The sequence below is a fragment of the Anomaloglossus baeobatrachus genome, chromosome 3 (assembly GCF_048569485.1).
Source record: "Anomaloglossus baeobatrachus isolate aAnoBae1 chromosome 3, aAnoBae1.hap1, whole genome shotgun sequence".
Classification (NCBI taxonomy): Eukaryota; Metazoa; Chordata; class Amphibia; order Anura; family Aromobatidae; genus Anomaloglossus; species Anomaloglossus baeobatrachus.
Window position 1 is genome coordinate 78,782,719 of NC_134355.1, and position 21,854 is coordinate 78,804,572.

Genomic DNA, 21,854 nt, shown 5'->3' on the forward strand with positions numbered 1-21,854 from the left:
ACCAAGGTAAACATCGGCCTTGGATACCCGATATTTATCTTGGTTACGAGTGTCTGCAGCTGCTAGGAGCAGGGCTGCCTGCACGCGTAACCAACGTAAACATCGGGTAACTAAGAGAAGTGGTTACGCGATATTTACCTTGGTTACGAGTGTCCGCAGCTCTCAGGTGGGAGAGAGAGGAAGGGGGAAAGACAGAGAGAGAGAGAGAGGGTGAGGGAGGGAGGAGGAGAGAGACAGATCACGCGAGACTGGTTCTGGGCATGCTCAGTACTTTCTGGGCATGCTCAGTACAAAAGCAGGATCCTGTCTATCAGCACGCCAGCGTTCACCTGCGTTTGCGTGCGTTATAGTCAGGATCCAGCAATTTGCAGTATTTGGACGGAGCTCAAAAACGCTACAAGTAGCGTTTTTGAAACATGTTAAAAAACTGCAAGTCACTGGATCCTCACTATAACGCACGCAAACGCAGGTGAACGGATGTTAACGCGAGTCCATTGCAAATGCATTGAAATGAAAACGCATTTGCACTGGATCCGCTTGTCCGCTAAAATAACGTTAAGGACGGATGTTAAAAAGACGTAGTGTGAAACCAGCCTAAGCATGCTATTGATTGCCCAGTGTCATGCACATTAGACCTCTCTGAAGCCAGGACGCATACACCCGGCTTCATAGTGCACATGACCGGAAGTGCCGGGGGAAGCACTCTCAGCCTAAAACCCGACGTTGAAGGCGGTGAATATACACACTGGCACGCTCGTCACCGCTGATAAAGCTGGACAGTAGGCATTGAATAGCATGTTAGCACGCCCCTAACGTGCTAGGAGGGCGGACTAGGCGGGGGGGGGTGGGTGAGTAATGCTTTTGCGACTAGTCCTTGTGCCTATTAGCATATCATAAAGGATCCTTAGAAATACTTTTTCTATACATCTCTTTAGGTATGCTACTAGAGGCTCTGATAGTTAGGCAGGGAATAGGAATATGCACCCAGAACTGCTCATGGTTCTGGGTGCATATTGGATCTCACAGGTTCCCTTTGCTTATTTTGATCTGACACTCTGATCAATATTAGACAGGTCTCTGCAGTTTTGCATGGAAGGCTCAGTCAGAAATAAAATCACTGACATATGAACAGCCTCATAAACTGTCACTGGTACCAAGTGTTATCCGTGAAAAACATTGAGAGAACTCATATCTGAAAAGATGGTGAGTGAAAAAGCACTTAGCAACTTTTATCTGCTGCTAAACTGTTTGTCCTCAAGAATCATAGAATATTAGAGTTGGAACGGACCTCCTGGGTCATCTAGTCCAATCCCCTGCTCAAATCAGGATTCACTAAATCATGCCAGACAGATGTCCGTCCAACCTCTTTTTAAAGACTTCCATTGAAGGAGAACTCACAACCTCTCGTGGCAGCCTGTTCCACTCATTGATCACTCACTGTCAAAAAGTTTTTTCTAATAACTAATCTGTGTCTCCTCCCCATCAGTTTCATCCCATTGCTTCTAGTCATTCCTTGTGAAAATGAGAATAAAACTGATCCCTCTACAGTGTGACAGCCTTTAAGATATTTGTAGACAGCTATTAAGTCTCCTCTCAGTCTTCTCTTTTGCAAGCTAAACAATCCTAAATCCTGTAACCGTTCCTCATAGGACATGGTTTGCAGACCAGTCACCATTCTGGTCACTCTTCTCTGAACTTGCTCCAGTTTGTTGATGTCTTTTTTTAAAATGTGGTGCCCAGAACTGGACACACTCTTCCAGATGAGGTCTGAGGAGTAAAGGGGATAATGACTTCACCTGATCTAGACTGTATGCTTCTGTTAATACATCCTAGAATGGTGTTTGCCTTTTTTGCTGCTGCGTCACACTGTTAACTCATGTTCAGTCTGTGATCTATTAGTATACCTAAGTCTTTTTCACACATGCTTTTGGACAGCTCTATTCCTCCCATGCTCTATATGCTCTTTTCATTATTCTTGCCAAGATGTATGACTTTGCATTTCTCCCTGTTAAAAAACATTCTATTAGTTACTGCCCACTGTTCCAGCTTGTTTAGGTCTTGTTGAATCCTCTCTCTCTTCTCTAGTATTAGCTATTCCTCCTAGCCTTGTGTCATCAGCAAATTTAATCAGTTTACCCTTAATACCTTCATCTAAATCATTGATTAAGATGTTGAACAACACGGGCCCAATTTTCAAAAAGTATGAAGAGTGGTTCTAATATTTCCTCTGCTATCTCCTTCAATACTCTGGGGTGTAATTGAGTAGAGAGTAGAGCAAAATGATGGTGGTATGTGTATGTATTCTGCTGCACATTGCCCTTCAACCACCAGCGCCTGAGATTGTTGCTGGCTGCAGAGCAGTAAACATGATTGTCCAGAATTGGGGAAAAAGATTGAATCTTCCTTGCAAATTTGTCCGCTATAGTTATTCTTGGAAATACAGATCGGGACTACTTTTCCCACCCTGATACACCCTCGAGTGGTCAACATATCTACTGCCTTGCTGCAATAGCAAAAACTGCTATCCCACAGCAACAAGGTGTACCCAATCAGGATGGGCGCTATCTCTAGTTGTTCATCTCTCTGTGTCAACAGGCCTCAAATAGATGGAGGCAGAGCAGTACCAAGGCCTGACTTTTACCTCCTTCACGACTAATGATGTGCATTTACAGCCTCTCTCATGTCCCTGCCTTTGATGCTGGCTCACACACTAAGCCCGCATCCCGGCACTTAACTGTCAGTATATTATATACAGCCCAATTGGTTGTAGTGCCAATTGGAAAGCTCTTGAGATAGATATGGTATACAGCAGGTAGAGATCTCAATTAATACAAAACCTTTAATACAACCTTGTTAAAAGGTATAAAGACCAACAAGCAAAAAAAATGCACTTATTTGGCATCATCACATTCAGAAATAATACAATCTATCAGAGTCTAAAATAATCTGATCTTTAAATGTCGAAAGGAGAAAATAAATAAATCAAACGCCAGACATACGTTTTTTTTTTTGTTTTTTTTTTTTTGGTTACCGCAACATTACAATGAAGTGTCAAAAAAGGCCATCAAAACATCATATCTACCCCAAAATGCTATCAGTAGAAACGTAAGCTTAGGGCACAAAATATAAGCCATCACACAGCCCCAGATCCTGATTTTGACACTTAAGATTTTTTTTTTTTCCCGCCCTATAAAAAAAACAAAAAAAAACAACAAACCAAACAAAAACCCTACATGTTTGGAATCTATGTACTCGTACTGACCTGGGAAATCATATTGTTTGGTCAGTTTTACCATATAATGGACATGGTTACTACCGTATTTTTCGGACTATAAGATGCATCGGACCATAAGACGCACCCTGGTTTTAGAGAAGGAAAATAGGAAAATAAAATTTTAAGCAAAAAATGTAGTCATGACACACAGTTATGGGGCGAGGATCTGCTGCTGACACGGTTATGGGGGTAATGTCCCCAAATTCTCTAGTAAGGTAGCCCATCCTGGTAATGATCCTCCTGCCTTGTATATAATCCCCATCCTTATATTTATTTATATATATGTCCCTCATCCTGCTATATGTCCCTCATCCTGCTATATGTCCCTCATCCTGCTATATGTCCCCCATCATCCTGCTATGTCCCCCATCATCCTGCTATGTCCCCCATCATCCTGCTACATGTCCCGCCTCATCCTGCTACATGTCCCGCCTCATCCTGCTATATGTCCCCCCTCATCCTGCTCATTTGTGCCCCATCATCCTGCGGCGCACACACAAAAAAAATAAAATAAACATTTATATTCACATTTCTTCGCTCCATGCAGCGTCGCTCCTCCTCCGTCTGTGCCGGCAGCGCTGTGTGGAGCCAGCCACGCTCCCTGCAGCATCGCGATCACCTTCTGTTTGTGCCAGCGACGCTGTATGGACACGTGCGCACAGCGATGACGTCATCACTGTGAGCCCCGCTAGTCTCTACACAGCGCGGCCGGCAATCAGGAGGACTTCGCGTTGCTGCAGGGGAACGGTGAGTTATACTGATTCACTGCACCTCGCGCTGATAATGATGTGCGGGGGAGCAGTGAATACAGCCGAGCATGATCACTCCAGGCTGTAGTTGCCAGGGGTGATCACGGCTGGCTGTTTACTATGCCCGCATTCCCCGCCCATCACCCGGCCCACCTGTCAGTGTCAGTTTTAGCGCTGAGATGATGGGCGGGAGGATGGGCGTGCATATGTAATGAGCGGGCCCACGTGGTCACGGCAGGCTGCTACGGCCTGCTCGTGCCCCTGATGACCCGCTCCACCGCAGCACCCTCATTCCCCGCAGCCCTACATTCAGACCATAAGACGCACCCCCCACTTTCCCCCAACATTTGGGGAAAAAAAAGTGCGTCTTATGGTCCGAAAAATACGGTAGTTAAAAAAAAAAAAAAAGGTGAAATTGTTTTTCAATTTCACCACCCATAGGGTACTTGTTTGAGGCTATTTTGATCACACAAAGCGTAAAAGCTATCTTACCGGGATAAGGTGTACATAATCAGGATGGTCCCTAACTTTATTTGATTAGTTTTGTAGCAAATATTGTAACTATGTTTAAGGCTAAGTTCACATTTCCGCTAAAATGTATCAGTCGAAATCCGCTGCTATGGTAAAAAACGGAATCCGTTTAGCGGATTCCGTTGTGTCCCATAGACTTGCATTAGTGGCGGATTGCGACTGATGACCCTGCGTTGTCCGCTGCGTGGCGGTCCGTCGTTTTTTGACTGACCGCCGGGCGGGGAGCAACGCAGAATGTAACGTTTTTCCGGCCGTCGAAAACAACGCACCGCGCAGGAATCCGTCGCCATCCGTCACACTTGCAATGTATGTCTATTGTGCTGGATTCCGTCGTAATCCGTCTGGTGCGGGATTCCGTTATGCTCTACTGAGCATGCCCAGCATGTTTGGCACGCCCACTGGGCTGTCCCAAACACAAACGGATCATGACTGATCCGTCAAAAAACGGACGCACAGCGGATGTAACGGACGCAACTGATCCGTTTTTTCACAGGATTCCTGTGAAAGGAATCCTGTGAAAAACACATCAGTTGCATCAGTTGACATCTAAAAAACAACTGATCCATTGCTGACAGACCTGACGGATTGAAAACAACGGAAGTGTGAACTTAGCCTAAGGCTAAGTTCACATTTCCGCTAAAATGTATCAGTCATAATCCGCTGCTCTGGTAAACAACGGAATCCGTTTAGCGGATTCCGTTGTTCCCATAGACTTGTATGAGCAGCGGATTGTGACTGATGATGCTGCGTTGGACCCTCCGCCCGACTGATCAGTCGTGGAGCGACTGACCGCCGGGCGGGAGTAACGCAGCCTGTAACGTTTTTTGAGCAGCGCGATCCGGCGGATTTCGCTGCGCATGCTCTCTGGCTCCCTGCACACGTAACCAGCTTTGGTTGGTTACCCGATATTTACCCTGGTTACGGTGCAAGGAGCCAGTGCTAAGCAGTGTACGCCCGTTACCAAGGTAAATATCGGGTAACAAAGGTAAACATCGGGTGCTATGCTGTTACCCGATATTTAGTCTAGTTACGTGTGCAGGGAGGCCGACACTTCCCCGCTCGGCCCCGCCCCCTCCCGCACTACACACACACACACACACACACACACACACACACTCACTCACTCACTCACTCACTCACTCACCTGTCCTACAGTCCCTGCGGCACTGACGTCCTCAGTGCCACGGCCCCGTTCGGCTCCACTCCCCCCGAACTCCCCCCCTCGCGCTCCGCCCCCCGCACACAACGGAGTTCGACAAAGAATTCTGTTCTTTGTCATCCGTTGTACAGTGTTGTACAGCGCATCAGTCACATGCGTCAAGCGACGCATGTGACTGATACAAAACAACGGAAATGTGAACTTATCCTAATATGTAATGATAATTCCCCATACAAAAAGTTTCACAAGACAATAACTGATCAGTTCTATCATGAGAAGAGAGTGGGCGTCGGGAATCAGCCAACCTGGCTTTTGATGGCTGTGTATCTAAGGAAATGTTTGTCCAGGAAATAAAATAATTAATATTTAATGATCTGGTAATCCACATGGTGCACGCATGACCCGCTCTCTGGTCACGAGGAAGACATACAGCTTCTTATTTTGGATCGGTGATCGCACGATCCTCAGATGCTTTTCTTATTATATTACACTTTGCTCGTATACGTATTTCGTGTACTCCGCATTCATAAAAAGTCCTATGCCTACAACCTGAGAAGGAATTCACTGGAATATTGGATTTTCCAAAAAGCATCAGGACTGTTGCTCATCTGGTAATAGTGAAACACAATACTCATTCATGTGAATGATTTGGGTAAATCATTAGCTATTAAAAAAATGGTAACTGAGTGTTCCCATGGCGCAAAGGTTTTTGAAGAAAAAAAAAAAAATCTTTTAAACTACAAGTTAGCATGCTAGTCTCATCTATCTGCTGTTTCTGACATTGCAGTTCAACTTGGCAGTCAAAGCAAATCATAGATATTATTATAAAAGCTTTGCACGGTTCACTATTCACAAAAAGTTAGTGATATTTGGCTTTCAGGTGAAATTTCAGGATGATCCTAAAATGCCCTCTAACCTTTTCAGGTGAACGTAATTGTGACCTTCTCTATCGTTTTGTATGCACATGTCCAATTGTTCAATATTTCAGTACTTTTTGCACAACTTTCTGTTGTTGAAGAAGGTGCTTAAAGAGAACCAATGAGCAGGATTTTCATACATAAAGTAAAGCAAGTGCTATACTGGCGCTAGGATGCTAAATCTAGGCATACCTTTTGTTCAGAATGTTGTGGGTTTTTTTTTTTCGTTTTTTTTTATATTTATGTGCAAGTAAAATTCCAGCAATGCCCTGCAATTTGATTGACAGATGCAACAGGAAAGGAATATTTGGGTCGGGTCTTGCTATCTATTCTCACCTCTGTCTGTGTGCCTGTTTCGGAATTAACATCTGTGATGAAAGGAACTAAGGCCAGGCACGCAGACAGGGGTGCGAATATATAGCAGGACCTGACCCACAAATTCCTGACACTGTTACACCTGTCAATCAAATAACAGTGCATTGCTGGAACTTTACTTGCACATATTTCTGAAATAAAACATCCAATCTCTGAAACGAAAGGTATGCTTACATTCAAAATCCTAATGCCAGTATAGCACAGGCTTAACTTTAAATATGAAAATCCTGCTGGTTGGTTTCCTTTAATGGCAAAATTCAAAACAGGAGTTGGTTCCATGAATCACCCTATAATTTTGGCGGTTTAATTAGAATTGGTATTGAAACAGTCCTCCTTATCATGTTGTTCACATTTTGACATCATGAGACCTAGACGACGCCTTACAATTGATCATTAGTACCGCGCTGTTGTGAGGCTTCAAGCAGGATGTTCTCAGACACAAGTGGTCACTGATGGGGCTGAGCGGATACGCCAAAAAATGGGACCGGCGGACTGCAGCTAGATTTTAAAGAGTCCGATCCGCTCTAGAATCCGGTGCCCATATAAGTCGATATGGACCAGAATCCGGAGATTAAAAACATCTGTGGAGGGGATATGGGGGCAGGACCGCGCGGTATACTCACAGAGGCGATGTCATGGCGGCACAATCCTTCCGGGTCACGCTTTTACCTTCCGGAGCCGACTATTCAATATTCATTGTTTTACCCGCCCACCGGCGCGTGTCATTGGTTGCAGTTAGACGCGCCCCCACTGTGAGTGTCAGTGTGTCAGCTGACTGCAACCAATCACAGGCGGCAGGACGGCCGGTGGGCGAGGAAAGCAGTGTATCCCTTGCAAGTGTGACTCCGGCTTTTTTTTTAATTTAAATAATTAAAAAAAAAAATGACGCGCGTTCCCCCCCTAATTTTCATCCCTAGCCATGATAATGCCGGCTGGGGGCTGGTATATTCTTAGCCCGCAGCCACCCGGTATTGCCGCATGTATTAGATGTGACAATCCTGGTGTGGTGGCACACACACACACACACACACACACACACACACACACACACACACACACATACACACACACACACAAAAATCCTTCATTCCAAATAAAGTACAAAACACGCACCCTCCTTCACCACTTTATTAACTCCCAATACAGCCCTCCAGCTCTGGTCTAATCAACACGACGTCCCTCGACGACACATCCAGCTCTACTACATGTCAGAGCGAGCAGCTCTGAGTGTAGCATATTACTGAGCCGCGATACTGCAGCAGAGACTGTGACAGGCTGGGGACGCGTCAGCCTGGAATCAATCACAGACGAGCGGATGGTCGGTGGGCGGGGAAAGCAGTGCAAGTGTCTGCCGGTCACACTGTCAGAAGTGTGCGGGTGATGCGATGTCAGACTTGTGCGGGTCTGCCATGACATCACCTGGCACAACCTGCCGCTGTCTGAACATGCTCGTACCTAGAAACACATGCACGCTCCTGTCAGAAGAGTGCGGCTGTGCTGCTATGTCAGACTCATGGGAGTCCCTCGCAAGTGTGACCAGCCTAAGAAAAACTGCATCCTTTATTTGGAATAAAGTACACAATGCGCCCTCCTTCACCACTTTATTAACCTTCAACACAGCCCTTCAGCTCCGGCGTAATCCACACGAGAGCCAACGACGACACATCCAGCTCTGCTACATGTCAGAGTGAGCAGCTATAGAGCATGACTGCCAGCTCTGAGTGCAGCCTATTACTGAGCCGCGATAAGCTAGGACTGCAGGCAGAGCTGTCACAGGCTGGGGGCTCGTCAGCCTGGAACCAATCACAGATGAGAGGACGGCCAGTGGGCGGGGAAAACACGGAAAGCTGTGTGTATGCGATGGACAGTACAGGAATTGAATGCGCGAACCCGAAGCAGTGTGCCGCCATGACACCAAGTCTTGGTAAGTATGAAACGCTCATTTCTTTCTTCTTCTTCTTTTTTTTTTTTTTTTTTTTTTTATATTAATTGCCGGATCATGCACCCGGAATCCTGCGCCCGGGTGCGGCACACAGGTAGTACTGAAACCACACGGATCCGAACTTTTACAGTCCGGATCTGCTTAGCCCTAGTCACTGAGCTTAGAGTGTCAGAGTGTCATCAGCAGGTTGCAACTGAGATGCAGAGAGACTGGAAGAGTCACATAGAGGCATAGAAGTGGACGTCCTTTTGTCACATCCCACACTGATGACTGCTTCATTGTGAACAATATCCTTCGGAACTGGATGATGAATGCCACACAACTCCAAGCAAATTTAAGCGAGGTGAGAGGCATCCAAGTGTCACGTCAGACCATTCAAAACGGTTTGCATGAGCATGGTACTAGATAACCTTCAAGGTTACATGATCATACCACGAGGCATAGGCATCATCGTCTTGCTGGATGAGGGACTAGTGGGCCTCAGTGTTGTTCCATGATGAAAGTTGATTCACGCTGAACAGAGTTGATGGCTGCCGACAATGTAGGAGATGTCAAGGAGTGCACTGTGCATCAACCACTGTTGTCACCAGACGAGCCTTTGGTGGTGGTAGTGTGGGCAGGCGTATCAAGTCAATACAAACATGTCCTACACTTTATGATTGGTACAGTGATAAGCTCCTGCTACTGGAGCAACATAATTAATCCAGTCATTGTGCCTCTGCATGAGCAACACAGGCCTAATTTCATCTTCATAAACGACAATACTCCAGCTCATCGAGGTCGCTTCATTAGAGAACGGCTAATGGAGACTAGGGCACCTCAAATGGAGCCGCCTGCACTTTCTCCAGACCTAAATTCCATAGAAAATTTAAGGCATCAGCTGAGTCGCCGTGTAGAGGCTCGTAACTCTGTACCCTAGAACCCCAATGGGCCGCCCTTTAAAAAGAGTGGGATGCCATGCCTCAGCAGATGTAGTTACCCAGCTATAACTGATGCTCAAGGCCACATGACAAGTTGAGACCTTGACATTTTTTTTGGTGGGGGGGTGGGTGTTATACCAACAGTCGTGTTTGTTTTTTGTTTTTTTTTCTTCAATAAATTGTTTGAGATGATGAAATCCCCATTAATACTTAAATGTCATACTATTATGAAGATTAAATATCACTGTAGTGTAAAAGTTTTACATAAATTTAACCCAAATTTTTTTTTTCCCCCCCATTTTCTGAAGTTAATATTCCTCTTTTGGATCAAATTCTATTTCAACTACTTCACCCCCAAGCTTGTTTTCACCTTTCTAACTAAGCCAAATTTTGCAATTCTGTCCTTTGTCAATTTCTCACAAAATAACTTGGGAACTCTTCAATATTTCCCATAGGTAAAATATATCTTTGTACCGTGTTAGCCAGTAGAGATAAAAAGCGGTGGAAGCTGTCTTTTTTTTTTTTTAATCAATATTTCCCAGTAAATTTTAATTGATATGATTTGCATTTATTTATGAAAATAAAGAAAATTTGCAAAAAAAGTTTTGAACTTCTATGCCATTAAACCAGATAATTATATTACACAAAATCATTTAATAAATACAATTTACCATTTGTCTACTTTTAAATTACCACCATTTTTAAAGCAATTTTTTCTTAAAAAGTTAGAAAGGTTAAAAGTTTATCAGCAATTTTTTTATAATTTTTCCAGCAAAATTTGCAAAACCAATTTTTATTTAGGGACCACATCACATTTGAAGTGACTTTGAGGGGTTTAAGGGGACAGAAAATACCAAAAAGTGACACCATTTTAAAATTGAACCCCTCAAAATGCTCAACACCACATTTTAAGAAGTTTATTAACTCTTTAGGTGCTTCATTGGTACTAAAGCAATGTAGAAGGGAATAAAATAAAAATTAACTTTTATCCCACAAAAATTATGTCTTAGCCCTCAAGTTTTTTTTCTATACGGTAAAAGGAGAAAATGGATCGTAAAATTGTTGTGCAATTTCTACTGAGTACACTGATATCCAATAAGTAGTGGAAAACTACTGTTTGGGCGCAGAGCTCGGAAGAGTAGCAGCACATTTGAATTTTGGAGTGCAAAATTGGCTGGAATAGATTGCAGACACCACGTCACATTTCCCTTGACATGACAAAAGAGCAAAAACCGCCGCAAGTGCACCCATTCTGGAAATTACACCTCTCAAGGAATTCATCTAGGGGTGTAGTACACAATTTTAACGCTCAGATTATTCATGGAATTGTATATTGGGCTGTTAAAATAAAGTTACCTTTTTTTCCCACCAAAATGTTGTTTTGGCCCCAAAGTTTTAATTTTCAAAAAAACAGTAATTAGAGAAACTGGACTGTCCAATTTCTTACACAATTTCTCTTGAGCTCGCCAACGCCCCAAATGTGGTCGAAAACTACTTTTGAGGCGCAGTGCAAAGCACAGAGGAGAAGGAGTGCCATATTAGAGTTCAGATTTTGTTGGAATAGTTTGGGATGCCATGTCACATTGGCAGAGCCCCTGACATGCCAGAAAAGCAGACCCTCCCTCCCCCCGCAATAAGTAACCCCATCTTACAAACTACCCCACTTAATGAATTCATCTAGGGGTGCAGTGAGCATATTGACACCACAGTTGTGCTACTTAATTTTATGCCATTGGATGGTGGAGAAAGAATAACTAAATATTTTGCACTAAAATATGGTTTAGCTCCAAGTTTTACATTTTAATAAGAGCTTGTAAAAAAAAAAATGGATTACACAGTTTTTTGTAAATTTTCTCGTGTGCCAACACTCTCCATGTAATGGGTAACTAGTTTTTGAGGTACAGTGCAAAGCTCAGAAGAGGAGTGCCATATTGGAGTTAAGAATTTGCTTCAATGCTTTGCGGGTGCCATGTTACATTGTTGGATACCTTGAGGTGCCAGAGCAAAAGAAATCCCCCACAAGTGACCTCATTTTACAAACTACACCCCTCAATGAAGTCACCCAGGGGTGCAAGTAAAGATATTGACACCACTGCTGTCAAAAAATGTTATACCATTGGATAGTGAAGAAAAAGGTCACATTTTTATCAGCAAAATGTTTTTAACCCCAGATTTTCAATTTTCACAAGGAGAATAAAACAGGCACCATAATGTGTTACACAATTTCTCCTGAATGTGAATTTACAGTACTATTTGGCATCACAGGGCTTGGTAGAGTAACTTGCCATTTGACTTTTGGAGTGCACATTTCCCTAGGATATTTTGCAAATAACTTTTTATGGACTCCTTTAATAGTACTAAAAAAAAATGCCAGAAGTGCTTACTAATTAAAGAGTGCAGCACAGAATGATTGGTAGTAGGAGCAGGGTATTGTGCGGAACTATTTGACGCAACTTAAGAGATCCCTGCTAGGAGAAATGTGCGATGCTTCGCTGGAGACTCTAAGTACAGCCCGTTTTCTCTAATCCTCCTATCCCTTCTACCACCAATTTTAATTGCCGGAGTCTGGTCCCCATAGACTTATATTAGGACCGGCACCCGGTCAGATATCTGGGATAATGATGGGCGAGTTTCGAAACACTCGGATTTGTGACACTCGTAACGCATATTGGCTAATACTTGTATATACATTCCGAATAGTGTGTGCAATTAAAGTCACTGGTAATACTCTCAATGTAACGAGTAACCCAAAAGCCGTACTATTCATGCGAATAGTACAGCATTCGGGTTACTTGTTACATTGCGAGTATTCCCTATTGACTTGCATTGCACACGCTATTGAGAATGCAAACGCGAGTATTAAACAGTACTCGTTATGAGTATCGCAAATCCGAGTATTTCGAAACGCGCTCCTCATTATTCTGGGATCACTTCCAGGGCGGAGCTGTATTTTTTCTTTAATTCGGTTAGGTACGCCGGTCCCGGTTATCTGCGAGTCCGCCCATCACTAGTAACGATTTTTTTATATGTGCTCAGCCTAATTCCTAATGAAGATAAATGGATAAAATAAACAGAAGTAAAAAGAAAATATTACTTGCGGAGCACTCTTGCTACACAATTGCTACAATGATGAATGGCATTTAATTTGCTGAAAATTGCTGTACCGTGTTAAGACAAGTTCTATAATTTATTAGAAATACAAAGGAAAGAAAGAAAAATGAGTTTTTGGAAGCACTGATCAATACGTGGAGATATAGAGGCAATGTAGTAAGGCTGGCTCTTCACTCCTAATCCAACTATGGAAGGGGAATATTCAAATAATTGAGAAAAAAATCTGCTATAACCAAAATAAAACCTGAAAAACAGAGGTCTCCTTCTCTGCATTGAAAGATGTTGGAGAAACAAGTACCATAATACCGCTCTATATTCAATACAGGATCAGTAATAAAACTCCTGTCATCTTGAATTAAAAAAGAAAAAAACCTAAACTGGGTCGTCTGCTGACTCAGGAGAGATCTCCAGAGCTGCATATCTGCCTATAGGATCAGTTCACAAGATTTCTATTCCACATTACCAGATGTCAATTTTAAACACCTAAAGGAAGACATGGCCTCACACGTCAATGATGTGAGCACATCTAGTTATAAACACATTAAGGTCGTGGCCACACGGGGTACTACTGCAATGCTCGCATGACTCTCGGCTCACGCTGGCAGCACAGCAGGAGCCAAGTATGATGCGAGTGTGCCTGCGACTGAGGTCCGACCCTGCGAGTGGACCTCCGCTGTGGGGGGTGGGCCGGCGATGCAGAGGGGCGGACCAGCGCTGCGTCGGGCGGGCCGGCACGGAGTAGGGGAGGGAGGGATTTCTCTCCCCCGTCCTCCATAGCCGTCTATTGCAATTCTCGCTCTGCACGCACGGTACACCGGTGTACCACGAGTGCATTGCGATTTTTCTCTCTCCCCATTCACTTGAATGGGTGCGAGAGAAAAGAGTCTCACATTACAGTTGCAGCATGCTGCGATTGTATTCTTGGTCAGATTAGGGCTGAGAAAATAATCGCTCATGTGCGCTGACACACAGGCTAGAATTGGTCCGAGGGGAATGCGATGTTTTATCGCACTCCACTCGCACCAATTTTCTCGCTCTGTGGATAAGGCCTAAAGGGGTTAGTAGTGTTACCTTAACAAATATGTTGTGGACATGATTTTGTGGCACTTACTAATAGATAGCAATTATAAATCCATTACTGCATTTAATGGCTTAGCTTTTCTAAACATACTTTATAATAATATTTCATTTATATAGCGCTGTTAATTCTACAGCGCTTTACATACAATGGCAATACTGTCCCCATTGGGGCTCACAATCTAGGTTCCCTATCAGTATGTTGTTAGAGTGTGGAAAGAAACCCACGCAAACACAGGGAGAACATACAAACTCCTTGCAGATGGTGTCTTTGGTGGAATGTGAACCCAGGACCCCAGCGCTGCAAGACTGCAGTGCTAACCACTGAGCCACCGTGCTGCCTTACTTCAAGAAGCAGCCAGAAATTGATTGAAACTAAGCACTGGAGAGGCCAGCAATGAGTGGCCAGCAATGAGTCCAGATGTAAATCTCACACCTATGGAGAGCTCTTAAATTTGCTGTTGGGAGAAGGCACCCTTAAAATGTGAGAAGACCCTTCAACCATAGTAACCTCCAAGGAAATCCGTGCAGTGCTCATGGATTTGCATTAAAAGGACTGTACAGGCATTGACACTGCTGTTTGAATGATTGCAACTAAACTCACAATTTATTACATTGTCAAAAACTTCAATTGCTAGGAAGAAGTTTTCAGTTTTCCTAAACAAGTCCAGGAAGTGCCAGGATCGTCTCCTAGTTTATATGTTTTCCCCGTGTTTGCTTGGGTTTCCTCCGAGTGACTCTAGATTGTGAGCCCCAATGGGGACAGTATTTCCAATGTATGTAAAGCATGTGGAATTAATAGCGCTATATAAATGAATAAATATTTTATTATTATTATAAATAGGATTCAACTATGGGATGAGTTCAACACCAGTGCAGAGCTTGCTGGATGAGTTCAACACCAGTGCAGAGCTTGCTCAGGAATGGTAGCATTCAGGTGTCAGGGCATTTGCATACAGTGAGGTGAAAGCTTTTAGAATTTGGCCTGGTTTCAAGAAATGCAACAAAAAAGCCACTTCTCTCCAAGGAAAACCTGAAGAACAGACATATTTTCTACAAAATGTCAAAGGTTTGAACTGCAGAGGACTGTATAAAGCTATTTACCCTGATGAAGCTCCCTTTTTATATTGTTTGTGCCCTTTGAAAAAATGATCTGGAGAAGAAAAGCTGAGCAATACTATGGGCGGCTTTGCATGTTGCAACATCCCACGTGCGATGTCGGGGTCAAAACGAAAGTGACGCACATCCGGCGTCACTTTCGACATCGTAGTGTGTAAATCCTAGATGATACGATGAACGAGCGCAAAAGCGTCGTTATCGTATCATCGGTGTATTCTCCGACATTTCCATAATGCCGGTGCCGCGACAGGTCTGATGTTGTTTCTCGTTCCTGCGGCAGCACACATCGCTGTGTGTGAAGCCGCAGGAGCGAAGAACATCACCTTATCTGCCGCCGGCGGCTATACGGAAGGACGGAGGTGGGCGGGATGTTTACGTCCTGCTCATCTCTGCCCCTCCGCCGCTATTGGCCGCCTGCAGTGTGACGTCGCTATGACGCCGCACGACCCGCCCCCTTAGGAAGGAGGCGGGTCGACGGTCGCAGGGTAGGTGAGTGCATGTGAAGCTGGCGTAGCGATAATGTTCGCTATGCCAGCTATCACAAGATATCGTACCTGCGACGGGGGCGGGGACTACCGCACTCGACATCGCAGCATCTGCTTGCGATGTCGTAATGTGCAAAGCCCGCCTAAGACTCCGGTTTCATGCTAACAGTAAAGAAATCTCCTGAGACCATTCCATTCTTGGGTGGCGTTACGTCTCATCCAGTGGAGTGGGCTCACTCCCAATTTTGCCTCAGAACAGAATAAAGATTGGACTCTAAATGGCCATGATAACTTCTCCCATTGATCCAGGGGTAATTACAGTAGGTGATGGACAGTGTGTTTTCAAACACGATGGAGACCATGTCACAAGGCAGCAGTGATAACTGAGTGGCTCGGTCAACAAAACATTGACATTTGTGAGTCCATGGTCAGGAAGCTCCCCAAATCTTAATCCCATTGAGAACCTGTGGTCACTCCTCGAGAAGCAGATGGACAAACAAAACCACAAAAATTGTGATAAACTCCAAGCTGTAATTAGGTAAGAATAGTTTGCCATTAGTTAGGAATAACCAAGATGAATTGTAGAAGCTTTGAAAAATAAGGGCGAACTATAAATATAGTATTTGTCAATAAATTTTTAAAAACTTAAGAAATTCTTATACTTGTTCTTCATTAACCATAGAATCATCGGACTAAAGATGTAAAACTTGGAAGTAGCGAATATTTTCAAAATCATAATTTGTCAGTCTTAAAATTTTTGGACATGACTGAATTTGTTTTAATTTTTTACTTATACTGCAAGGCAAATGTACAACAGTCGAAAGCTGAAGTAAATTTGCACTAAAATTTACACCAATTTCGAGTGTACAGTAAAGGTGCTTTGCTGTAGGGAGAAATGCCCTCCAGCTAAGTCCTACCCATCTTAATTACCAGAAAAAAATTAAAACCTTGCATACTTTGGTACAAAACAGGCATGCTTCAAAAAAAAATTTTCCCACCAATATTCTGATGTAGATTTAATAATTACTTCAAAGATTTAAAATCATGTTTCAGTCAGATTTATTGCTTCTGTGAAGAAGAGGAACAATGCCGCTTCTTGATGAATGTACATCGGCTGCACTATCATATCGGCTTTCACATTACATTCTTATTACACTTTTGAAATGCATTTACTTTATTGCTCTGATTGCTTAAAAAATATAATACCATTTTGTATATACAGCTCCTGTGCGGTCATGGCTGCAAGCAAACTCTTAACTGGCGTATTTTGTTTGATAAATTTGCTTGTGTGTCTTTCATGACATGCACCATATTTGTGTTTTAGACGCTTTACATCTAGTTCAACAGGAGGAATGGCTTGACAAAAAAAAATAAGACAAAATTGTGGCATACATAACTAAGTGGTGTAAACTCAAGGGTGCTTTACACGCCGCGACATCACTAACGATATATCGTCGGGATCACGTCGTTAGTGACGCACATCCGGCGCCGTTAGCGACATCGCAGCGTGTGACACCAAGGAACGAAGATCAACGAGTGTAAAAACTTGAAAAATCGTTGCTCGTTGACACGTCGCTCCTTTCCCAAATATCGTTGCTGCTGCAGGTACGATGTTGTTCTTCGTTTTTGCGGCAGCACACATCGCTGTGTGTGACACCACAGGAACGACGAACATCTCCTTACCTGCGTCCACCGGCAATGAGGATAGAAGAAGGTGGGCGGCATGTTCCAGCCGCTCATCTCCGCCCCTCCTCTGCTATTGGACGGCTGCCGTGTGACGTCGCTGTGACGCCGCACGAACCGCACCCTTAGAAAGGAGACGGTTCGCCGGCCACAGCGGCATTGCAGGGAAGGCAAGTCCGTGTGACTGGTATTAGTGATGTTGTGCACCATGGGCAGCGATTTGCCCGTCACGCACAACTGACGGGGGTGGGTACGCTCGCTAGCGAGATCTGTACCGATATCGCAGCGTGTAAAGCTCGCTTTAGACTTGACAGTCTTACAATGTGAAGTTATCAAGCAGCATGAACCACTTAGACTGTGCAGTCTTAACATCTGTCAAAGTTTGCACTGTCTAAAAATCAGGTGATTTAGATAAATTCACCCCTTAGTGTAGTCTAATCCTGCAGTTATTTGTAATTCCTTGCATTTCTCTCCTTATTAATTTGAGATTAGACTTCTTATGCATTAAAGTTGTCCAAGCACCTCCAATTTTGGTAAGAACGATCAGCAGTCTAAGGTGTGTGGAGGCCTACCGACTCTAAACAAATGATGATGGGGGAGATGAGGATTGCGCACTTTGAATTTAAGTACCACATCCTTTTGTATTTCCGCTAGGTTAGATTCCTCTGAAAGAAGTTTACTCCACTCTCCCTATTGAAAACACATGAACGTTCACAAATGCTTTCTGTGTATCAAAGGGGTTTTCCAATAAGTTAATTTTAACGTTGATTTTAATCAATAGATCTTGGGATAATAATTTTCACAATAAGATGTGTTTAAAAAAAAAAAAAAAATGTTCCTCTACTGAGATCTTATATATGTGTCCCTGATGTGTACTGTGTAATGGCAGTGTCTGACCGTACAAGGACAGGACTGATCATACCACATCTCCGGGCCTGGGCAGAGGAGGATGCAAAAGAGTATAAAGATAGGACAGCATGGGATTATAGTTGATACTCTCTGTGAGGTAAAACATTTTCCTGCCTGTTGTTGTTTATTATTTTTTGTTTTGTTTAATGTTTTACCTCGAAGAATTATTTGCGATCCTGTGTTATAATGTCTGCCTACTTCTTTTTTAACCCTAGAACGCATACCTGGGGCCTCGCAGGCCTGCTAGGTTACTTGTTTTCTATTGCAGATTTCCATGGTTGCGCGTTCTAGGGTTAACTTCCTCCCCTGCCCAGGAGGTGTGGTATGATCATTTCCCCATACGGTCATACACGGCCATTACACAGTACATAGCAGGGGCACATATATAAGATTATCTGAGTACAGGAACAATGTTTTGTTTTTGTTTTTTTGTTTTTTTTTAAACACATCCAGTTGTGGAAATAATTATTCCAAAATCTATTCATTAAAATTAACTTTGTTCAAGGGAAAACTTTTTTAAATATTCAAGAGCGAGCGCTTTAGGCTGGACACTTGTTCATCTGACAGATATCTAAGGTGTAAGGGTAGTATTACACACTGTACTCATGTGGACATACACATCTGCTTAACGCACCACTCCGGCTTTTTTTTTTTTTTTTTTATTTCACCGCTAGAGTGGTACTTTAAGTGTAAGTCCCATGCCCTGTCTTATACTCACCTGCCATCATCTTCATCTGTTTCCAGTGTTGCACCTGCCGGCAGCTCCAGTGTTTCATGGAGCGCGTTTGAGGTCACAACTCCATACAAGTCTATGAGGGCCTCGTTCTTGCTCTTATAGATTTGCATTGAGAGCTTGTGACATCACTTCTGACTTCTGGCCAATTAAAAGTTATGAGTTCAAGATGGCATCAAGGGACCTGAGCATCTCTGAAAAAGGATGATGCCGTCAGAGGGTAAACATAAGACTGGGGCCTGGTGACTTAAATTTAAAGCACCACTCCAGCGGTGAAACCCCCCCACCCCCCACTGGAGCATTGCTTTAGTGGCTGCATACAAAAATAGGTACAATATCTTTTAAAATGCAAAGTCATCTGTATATTATTAATAGGGATGATCGAATACTTCAAATATTCGGCTTCGCGAATATCTGACGAATAGGTCGCCGCTATGCGAATATTCGATGCACAATGTAGGTCTATGGGAAGCCCAAATAGTTCCGAATAGTTGTTGTTCGGGTTTCCCATAGACTTACATTGCGCATCGAATATTCACGAATAGTCAAATACCGGCGACCTATTCGGCAAATATTCGCACAGCCGAATATTTGAGGTATTCGATCATTCCTAGTTATTAAACATTAATGTGATAAAAATAACGGTAAACCTTCTATTGCAAGAAAAAAAAAGGGAATTTTCTAATGGACATCTAGAAATTGTTTATTATTTTCACATGACATTAACCCATTTGGTTAGGATTTACACCACATATTGGTTAGTGGAACCAGTTTCTGGGTTTACATGTGCTGCGTACGTAACTTTCATCGATGATGGGTATCTATTGTCAAAGTTGTAATTACTGCTTAAGTATATTTCCTTGACATTTCCTTTTTTGTATTTGTTATTCCCAAAATTCCTTATATTGAAGTGCAAGTTTAAAATTTTCCAATCTAATGATACTTGCTCTGTTCTGACGAGTATTTATCTTCAATTTAAGTGAAAAAAAGGAGGACTAGAATCCCGAAGACTCAAACATCACCTTCCCCTAAAGCAAAGGATGAGGAAATCCTCAGGAAGAAAGAGCCCGAGGTAAGGCTCTGACCTCTAACATTTTTTTTTTTTTTTAAAAAAATCTTATATAGTATCTTGTATAATATATATATATATATATATATATATATATATATATATATATATATATATATATATATATATATATATATATATATATATATATATATATATATAATATCTTTCTTGATAAAACTGTTAACTTTTTGTTGTGTTTTTTTTAATGTATTTATTTTTTTCCATTATTATTGTATGTTTGAGTATACCAGCATTTTGCTGCATTTTTTGCTCTATTTTTCCGAAACGTGCAATTTATGTCGGCAAAAAGTCATAAAAACAGTAGACAGCAGAACATTTTTTAGGCTATGTGCGCACATTGCGTTCTCTGCAGTGCAGAAAAGAACGCACACTCTGGCAGACTGGACACTACGTTTATAAAATAAAATGCATCCACAACGCATGCATTTTGGATGCTTTTTTCCATGCGTTTTGCATGCGTTTTGGATGCATTTTTGACAGTGCGTTCCCCCGGCAATTCAGCTCTGCTACATGCCGGCTGACAGCACACACAGACAGAGCCGCGCGATGAGAATGAACTCTGGTGAACTGCACCCGACTTCATTGTCCTACCGCAGCTCTGTCTGTGTGTGGCGTCCTGATTATCATCTTGGGGCTTCTCCCACCCTGACTGGACTACTGCCCCGATATTGACCTAGCACCTTGCACTTTACTATAATGGGTAAGCAGCTCTGTTGTAATTATGTATACTCCATGAGGAAACTGTTCCTCTTACTTTAATGTTAGGGTGCTGCTTATCCATTCTATTCACAAACCTGTCTGGGCAGTGTCCCTCCCTTTTGGGAATGTCTTTCTGGGACCATTTTTCCTGCTTTCATGTCTTCTTTCTATTACATGTAATTTTACCAATTGTCTGAATTTATGTGTAATAAATATATTTCACTTTGATATCATAAGGCAATGGTTTTGACATTTATTGATATTATGGTTGGCCTCTTAACACTCCTCTTTCTCTTTCTATGTATACTGTCCTGGAGTGGCCTAAAATTACTATATTGTATTCCATCTGTTACCCAGAAATTTTTGATTACCGCCGACATCCCCGCACACATCCCGACATTACCGCCGACATCCCTGCACACATCCCGACATTACCGCCTACATCACCGCACACATCCCGACACTACAGCCCTCATCACCGCACACATCCTAACATTACCGCCTACATCACTGCCTACATCCCCGCACACATCCCGACATTACCGCACACATCATCACTGCACGCACCCCGGCACTACCTCAGTGACGTCCCCGCTGACAGCGCGATTCACTTCAGTTGCTGTGTGGAACTCACAGGGGCGGCGGTGTTCTACTGCCGCTCCTGTCACCTTCATGTAGCAGAGCTGGATGCATCACAGGACCTCTGGATTACGCCGGACCTGGAGGGGTATTTGGGGATTTTAATAATGTGGTGAAAGAGGGTGTTTTTTTGTCTTTTATTCCAAATAAAGGATTTTTTCGGGTGTATGTGTTTATTTACTTTCACTCACAGGTTAATTATGGAAGGTATCTCGGGGAAACGCCTGTCTTGATTAACCTAGGACTTAGTGGCAGCTATGGGCTGCTGCCATTAACCCCTTCTTACCCTGATTGCCACCGCACCAGGGCAATTCGGGATGAGGTGGGTAAAGTCCCGGGACTCTCGCATCTAATGGATGCGGCAATTCTGGATGGCTCCTGGCTGATATTGTTAGGCTGGGGGGCTCCCCATCCTGAGAATACCAGCCTTTAGCCGTGT

General features: G+C 43.2%; 1 protein-coding gene across 1 annotated transcript in view; it reads left to right on the top strand.

Annotated features, from left to right (window-relative positions):
- APLF (aprataxin and PNKP like factor) overlaps window positions 1-21,854 on the top strand; it is a 292,482-nt gene that overhangs the window by 156,730 nt on the left and 113,898 nt on the right. Inside the window, exon 6 of the mRNA XM_075339273.1 lies at window positions 19,965-20,056. Coding sequence (XP_075195388.1) covers window positions 19,965-20,056 — 92 coding nt within the window. The remainder of the gene's footprint in view (window positions 1-19,964; window positions 20,057-21,854) is intronic.